Source organism: Brachycentrus maculatus, unplaced genomic scaffold (assembly GCF_059751285.1).
Source record: "Brachycentrus maculatus isolate JH-2025_06_01 unplaced genomic scaffold, ASM5975128v1 h1tg000115l, whole genome shotgun sequence".
Lineage (NCBI taxonomy): Eukaryota > Metazoa > Arthropoda > Insecta > Trichoptera > Brachycentridae > Brachycentrus > Brachycentrus maculatus.
The window spans coordinates 1,277,878-1,286,554 of NW_028280868.1; the positions used below are offsets into that span (position 1 = coordinate 1,277,878).

At 27.4% G+C, this 8,677-nt stretch overlaps 1 protein-coding gene across 1 annotated transcript; it reads right to left on the minus strand.

Annotated features, from left to right (window-relative positions):
* Positions 1 to 137: 137 nt before the first annotated feature.
* Positions 138 to 4,147, minus strand: LOC148309923 (uncharacterized protein CG3556-like). The gene is made up of 4 exons (XM_088259246.1): positions 4,019 to 4,147; positions 3,249 to 3,357; positions 2,219 to 2,433; positions 138 to 392 (listed from the first exon to the last, which is right to left on the minus strand). Exons 1-4 carry the CDS (start codon positions 4,068 to 4,070, stop codon positions 313 to 315), a joined length of 456 nt encoding a protein of 151 aa, XP_088115372.1. The 5' UTR covers positions 4,071 to 4,147; the 3' UTR covers positions 138 to 312.
* Positions 4,148 to 8,677: the final 4,530 nt, after the last annotated feature.

The following is an 8,677-nucleotide window of genomic DNA, read 5'->3' on the forward strand; positions in this document are numbered from 1 at the left end:
ATAAAACTGAACTACGTCCATTCATTAGGTGCTTGTTAAGACAATTTATCATCACGGAATACAAAAAATATCATTTTATTAGTTTCGTGGAAATAAAGTCGTGATTATTTAATTACCAAGCATTAAAAATATATGTGGAATGTTTTAATGTATTTTATTCATGATTTTAGATAACAGTTACTCGTATAAAAATATTAACATAAAATGCAATCGTTTCAACAATAAACTTTATATTTCAAATATATTAATGACTGAAAAACTAAATCCTGAAATAAATATTAACACAATATGTTGGTTTTTTAATTCAGCTCCTTAAGTGTGTTTATTGAAATCCACAGTCTTATACCAGAAAAGATAATATTTTCCACTTTCAACGATAATACCATCAACACCTGAAAGTTAAAAAAAAACAGTTTTAAGAAACAGGACTTTTAAGTTTATCATTCCTTTTCAATTCGTAATATGAAGGGTTTATACATAATATATGAGTCAAATATAGTGTAAAAACAAAGTCAAACAATTAATACGAAAATCCATGATACATCGCTGTTTTCATCCAATCATAAAATGAAGATCTCAATAGTGATATTAACTTACACAACGAATGAACTGCAAAATACTTCTACGACAATTTTCATTTTACTCACTTATTTTGTAAAATCAGTTACACTAAAATATACCATATATTATTTTAATGTTAATAAACGTCTTATCATGGATTCTGCCAAGTTAATGTTCATCAGAAGATATTAATATATCATTAATATCTTCATTATATCATAAAAAGTAATAAATCAATCATTGATTATATAATTGGGTCAAATTTAATCAATTTTCATAAAACTACGTTACCTCTTCCCTCAGTATTTTCCATGATATTCACTCGAAGGAGATGATAACTTTCATATCTAAGCATATCCCGAAAGCTTCAGCATTTAGTTATTTTAAAGGTTCATGAAAACTCAAAGTTTTAAAGCTTCTACGCCTTTCCGAAACTCGTCGAATTTAGACTAATCTATTATCTTCAGTATAAACACTTCTTTAATCACTCAAAACCCGTATTCAGAAATCCTGTTAATATTTATCCTTGCGACGAAAAGCCTTTATAAAAAAGAGTTTTTACCGATTTGCATCCCCCTGTACGAGTATCAAGTTCAAATTCTCATATACCTAGTAAAGTACGTTCCGCGTCGCATTTTTTTAAATTTAACTCAGCCTTTATTCGTAACGTTTAATGAAATTTTCAGTAATGATAAGTAGAAATTTGTATCAACACTATATTTCACAATGCTTTTCTCATTTTTGAAGAAACGTTAGATTAACAATCGGTTTCGTTATTAGATCAAATAATTTATTTTTATTAAACTTATTCCGAGTCTTGACCAATACTAGATCAAACTATATCGTTTTACTGTCTTAAATTTATACGCACGCGATATTGTACTAAAATATTCAAATTTTACATGTTGAAGTTGTCGATGATAGATGAAGTTACAATGATAGAAAAAACAATGATTAAAGAAAACACTTCGTTTTTTACCACTTGAGTTTTATTATAGACTACATGTTTCAGAAGTTAAACTTCCATCATTCAGGTCTGTATAATTCCTGAATGATGGAAGTTTAACTTCTGAAACATGTGGTCTATAATAAAACTCAAGTTTTTAATAGATTTATATTATCCACTGACACTTCGTGATGGAATTGCATTTTTAATTTATTATTAGATTAAAACCAATATTTTTAGCTTTTCCACTTTTTTATTTGACCAGCGACCGGGTTTCGTCGTTACCGACATCATCAGACTGGTCTGATGATGTCGGTAACGACGAAACCCGGTCGCTGGTCAAATAAAAAAGTGGAAAAGCTAAAAATATTGGTTTTAATCTAATAATAAATTAAAACTCAAGTGGTAAAAAACGAAGTGTTTTCTTTAATCATTGTAACATGTCTTACCACAAAGCTAATGCCGAAACAATAAATAAAGATAGAAGAAACGACTGACATTACAGGTTGCTTACTTTTACCGCTTTTGTTACGTTAAAATAACAGTTTTTACAGAATAGAACTACAAGTCTACGTATTTCTTCCAGTTTTTATATCTAGTCAGAACTACCAACCATACGTTCATATTCTGAACCTAATATTCAATTGTTGGTTTTGCAAAGTACTCGTTTTAGATTAAATGACTTATTTTTATAATATTGAAAACACTTACCAACTGGTGAAAGATTTGCATCTGTGGGAGGTTTGATTGGGCACGGTGGCGAATCCAAGATGTAAATCATCCAATATATATTATTGACCTTATCCTCGGTATGGTCACCGATGGAGTTGATGTAATGGCCGAGCCCTGCGAACTCTGTAGCAGTAAACACAAAATCTGAATCCTCGGCAGCTGCAGCCTGCATCACTTGGTAGAACGTTGAACCCCTGGACAAAAATAAACGTCATGAGGAGATTAATATACACCAAGTAACTTGATTGCAGTAATACGTAAATATTTCTTAATTCATTTTCTGCAATAATAGAAATACTTTTAATAAATACAAATGAAAATTTTTAACCAAATACACTTCAATTCTACTAAATCTTACTAGCTACAATAAAGGCCATACTTGCAATTACATACTCATATCTAATTCAGCGTTTGGCACCACTATATGACGCACGTCATATCTCGCCCGATTTTTTTAATTGTTTTTTTAGAGCATACATTAAAAAAAAAAAAAATTACAATCCTTACAACATTCTTTTCTTTCTTTATTTTAAATACGAAAACGATGTTTTGAGAAAAAAATCAATAACGTCAAACGTTACCTGGACTTAAAGAAGGTAAAGTTACTTTTTATATCGTATGTAGAGCCTTAAAAACTGTAAAATAATAACAAACAAAAAAATCTTAAAAAATATTACCAAATTGATGCGCAAATAATTCAGAATTTCTTTAATTTCTTGTTTTCATTTTATGTATTTGTTTCATATTCCCGGTAATATATAAACATAAATAAATGTATATATATATATATATATATATATATATATATATATATATATATATATATATATATATATATATATATATATATATATATATATATATATATATATATATATATATATATATATATATATATATATATATATATATATATATATATATATATATATATATATATATATATATATATATATATATATATATATATATATAAATATATATGTGAAATTTATAATCTCATCCTTACTTAGTAACTTTGAGATTGATGTTATGAATCTCGCTGATATCATCTCCAATGAACAGAGTGTAAGGCACTTTAATTTTGTCGCCCTTCTTCAAAACAGCCGCACCGTCACCTGAATAAAAAATTATATTCTTCCAAATCCATTCGAACAAAAAATAATTTAAATAAACCCCTTGAATGAAACTGATTAAGATTGAAGGCATTTTATTATCAGATGTTAATTTTCTTATTGAGTCTATTTTATAATAAACAATAATAGAGTAATTATTACTGATAACAAAGTTTTTAATAATAATCATAAAGTTGATAATAATAATAATTAAGTTATTATTTATTCAGATACTATCTATCCATCCCTCAAGAAGACAAGGTAGATAGTTTTAGAAAGTTTAATAAAGTTTTTTTTTTAAATTTTCCATCAGCGACCAAGTAATCTCGTTACCGACTTAGTCGACTCAGATCACCTTACTTATTAATTTCAATGAATAAAAACTGAGCGTTTTTTAAAAATATTTAATTGTAAAATTTAATCGTTACAATGATCCATTTAATAAACCTACTCATTATCATTATTATTGTATTGTTAAAAGTTAATTACCCTTTGTACATAATTAGCAAAGAAAAATAAAAAAAGCCATTCGATAATAATAAAAGTAATTAAAAAACAAATACAAAAAAAATTCCTTCTAATAAAAACTTAATAATTAATTAAAGATTTTTTATTGTTGCTTAATTATAATATGTAATTAAAAATGTTAACTAGTATTTCTTACCTAGTGTAACAAAAACCACAACCATTAATATCATTAATGTATTTTTAAACATCGTGGGATTAATTTATTTAATCCAAATTGAGGTGATTAAAATGTATGTATGTCCTCAGTCGACTTTCAAGCGATACTAATTATTGAAACAGGTTTATTCATTATCTTTATTACGCCAACAATAAAATACTTTCCAACGGAGAATAATAATAATTATTACGACCGTGTCATTAGGTTTACATGACAACTGGGTTTTATTTAAATGGCTACGAACATTATTTTAAATACGTTCAATTTATTTATTTTAAATACAATTTGGCATTGACTTAGAATAACATTGATTTTAACATAAAAATTATATCTTTTTCAAAGATAATTTACTTTGAAAGAAAATGTGATCCTCCATCTGAGCCTGCATTTCATTTCGTATTGAATATCTTTTTTTTCTCATATAGAGTCAGATCTAAAACGTAAAGTATGTGACTGTTTAAAAAAATATCTTTACTTTAAACTTTCAAGTAAATGCATTATATTAACTCAAATGAAAAATTTAATTAAAAACATAAATGATTTTAAGGAAAGACAGTGGACCAACAAGACAGTGGAACAAAAGTTTAAATAAAATGTACACACGTCCACACACTCATACTGCATGTGTGTGTATGAATGTTTTTCTTTTTTTTTTCTATGATCACCCACTTTACACACAACATTTTGAGTGTGTCCAAATACTTGTTCATAAATCTGGATCAAAGTATTTGGACACACTCAAAATGTTGTAAATAAATTAACTGGTCAAATTATAAGCTAACATAATAAAAATGAAAATGATATTTTCTGGCGTTTCTCACGTATGTGATTATGTATAATCCAGGATTCGGACTTCATATACTAATATAAGAGTTTCTGCTCAATAAAAAGCTTCTTTTCATCTCACCAATAGATGTTTCTAGTGAAGTTCTAGTGATTCAAGAACAAGGTTTCTAAACTGATTCATATATATAGAACTTCCAAGAATTTGAGTAGTGTGGTTGTCAATAATGGGTAGAATTGGTGAATGTTACACGTGTGTAAAGTGATCACTTAAACTATCCTATGACGGTCGTCAGCCCCGTAAATGCCCAGACTTCCATAGTCTTCTTCATTTTTGATGAGATGTCAAAAAATAATATGACCCACTTCATAGTTTAGATCTGATCTATGTGAGAAAACTGAAGGCTTAAAAGAATCACTTTTTCTTTGAATGTAAATTAACTTTCAAAGAGCTATAGATTTGACGTGAACATCATACGACTTGCTCAGTTCTTCAATTGCAGGGTCAATCGATACGTTTATTTGGTATTTACATTTTTTTCGACTTTAGGGTAAAATAGAACCGAATTACGTATGCATGTTTTTCATTTAAAGATTCAAACAATTTACCGATATTTCTAGGTGTAACTGGATAATATTAAAATAATAAAACTTTGAAGATTTATTTGCATACAGTGCAAAAAGTAGTAAATAAGTGGTAATTTTAAATCTTAAATTTTAATAATATTATTAATATCAATATAATTCCGTGATTGACTACTATTTTATAGAAATATTGCATTATCAGTATTTAAATAATTTTACAGTGATATTCTTACAATAATTTTAAATTATATTAATACTTTATTTATTATCTATTTTGCAATAAAATGCTCTGATCTGATAAAAAAAAAACTAATTTTTTCCGGGAATCTTTATCGGAAAATAACAACAAAAAACTGACTAATATTATTTTTCCGCGAATTCTGATTAAATAGTTATCATTATTTTTCACAATTGAAAAACAATTACACCTAATTCTGTAAATGTATTTTTAGAAACCAGATGTTGGGTGAATTTATATTTTCGTAACCATCGTAAATTGTAATTATTACCGTTTTTCAAAATATTGAATTTAATATAAAATTAAAGAAAATAAATATTACATTTTTAAAAAATACAAACGTTGACATTCAGCATAAATTTTCTTACTCTCAACCAATATATGGATTTTTTCATAAAAAGTGCAAACCCAATTATTAGTAACTTTATAAAAAATACAAGAACATTGTTTTTAATTACTTATATTTTTTATCCTTTTCTCCAACCGTTTCCGACAAGAATCTTGTCGTCTTCAGGGATGGACATGGACAAGTAGGTACATGACCATCTCTGAAGATGATAAGGTTCTTTTCGTTAGAGAAAAGTCTTCTTCTTCTCAATCTTCTTGTTGTTGGCTTTGTGGCCAGTTTTTAAGAGGGATTAGCCTCCTGCGATGTCGATTCCCAGCTGTCAATCAATCTCTTTGGTAGTCTGCCCGGGAGTCGCCTATCTTGGAGTTGGCCGTGCAGTGCAATGTGGGGGAGTCTGGATGTCTCAATTCTCCTCACAAGAGCCTACTATAGTCTAGTCTGGAGAAAAGTAACAAAAATAAAAGTTTTATTATATAAAGTTTTATAAAATAAAACTAGAACATTGTTAATAAAATGTGCCACAAAGTATCTGCAAAAAAAAACATTATAGAAACCATTTATTAGTATTTATTGGTGCACTTAACAAAAAATACTAAAATTAATTACACAAATGGATCAAAGGCAAAATTCTCTCGGGGATCTCAAAAAATCGTCTCAAGATCGTAACTCACAAAATAATGCAGTACGTCTCGATTCCGGGAACGTTTTGCGCTATTGGATTCGGCGCCAAATATTTTAGTATGAAGAAAAAAGCACTTAGGATTGCGACATACCGCTACATTATAGTTCTATGTTCTTTGAGTTATGGAAGGCAGGTTCGAGGGAGTTCTCCGTTATGAGGAACAAAGAATGATGTGTTTACAAATGTGGTGACAACTTGTGAACATGGAATGGGCTGTGAATTATACAGAAGATAATGGGAAACATTTCTTTATTTTTTTATTATTTAAAAAATGTATTTAGATTTCGAAAAAATCTGTTAATTTCAACTAAGCATTGTTTGTAAGGTAATTAATTACAAAGCTAATAGTTCATCACGAAGGTTAACAAATGTTGAATGCGTTTAAATCTACTTAAACAAGTAAGAAAAGAGCGAAAAATATATTGAATTTTCATCAAAACTATAATATTTTTCATTGATTTATAGTATTCTTTCGTCCGGTGACTGATATTTTTGAAGGCTTTTTTTATATCGTTATTAATCAAATAGCAACAAAAAAAACGTTAAGTTCATCCACGTTTGAAAAAATAAAAATGGTAACCATTGTGAGTAATTTTCAACAGATAAGCTATGTAGTATTTATTTTCTTTTAAAAATTTCCTGAAATATGATAATATCCAGATTACAGTTATATCTTTCAATAGAAAAAAAGTTACGAAACGATTTATTACAAAACATCAACAAATATTTTCTTCGAGAAATTTTTAAGAAATAAAGTATTTTTAGGTTACATTTTTTTAACGAAATGCTGAAAATAATCATTTGATTTTTTTCAGATCAACTTAAAACAGACTAGTGATACAGGTTAAAGTTTACATCTTATACAGCTGTTTGAAATTATTAGCTAGATAGTTCTTGTTCATAATTATTGTCAACAACAAAAAACATGAATTGCAATTTGAATTATGAAAAAATTACAAAATTTTATGAATGGATGAAAACAAGTAATGCAAAAGGAATAGGAGTTTAGGTTAAAAATTAAGAGGGGGAGGTAAAAGAAACAAACAAATTCAAATATAAAAATTGGTTAACGCCAATTTTTAAAAAATGCATATTTTAAGATTTATTATTAAATATAATACACAATTAAATGCTCGTTTCATTAATTTAGATGTGATGTCCTGAAATATTTTAATGTATCCCATTATAAGTGACTGGTTTATTTCTTCAGCCGTGTGAACGTCGCCACATCATCGCGTTATACATCATTTACGAAATACAGTAAACACTGAAATTTGTTTATTTTACACGTAGTTACTAATTCAAAACATGTGTTTAATGCTTTTAGATTTCCTTAAAAAATATATTTAAAGTATTGCAACTAAATAACACAAAATATTTTTAAAATTCGTCATAACGTCAAGTTAGTATTCTTGGCAGTTTTCTGCTAAGGTTGGATTAATGTTATTTAATTCATCAATTCATTAGGCAGCCATTTTTCGGTAATCTATGCATTTTTTTTTATTTTTTGTTAATTTTTATTTCACAAAATGAATTGCGACACGTGTTTCGATGCATTTAATATCGTCATCAAGTGGCGTACTCGTTTTCATTAATTTATCCATATTCGGTCCTTTCTTCTTTCCTGTCACAATTAAAAATATAAAAAAAGATTCATTAATTGATTTGACAATCACATTATCGTAAAATGTATCCATTATTAATATAAGTCTTCTTGGTAAATACCACTATTTCTTAAAATCTATTGTGATACGTTTTTCGATGCATTCAGCGTCATTTTGTGTTTGAAAATGATGCGAATGCATTGAAAGACGTGTCACAATAGATTTTAAGAATTTGTGGTATTTAAATGAAAATTTTAATTCAAAATTAATAGGAAAAAACGGTATTTTATTAACCACCCTAAATTTACATAATTTAAGAATATATAATGTAGTATTCGTTGTGTTTTATCACGTAATCACGGTTTTTTTTTAAATAGTATACACGGGGCACGGTACA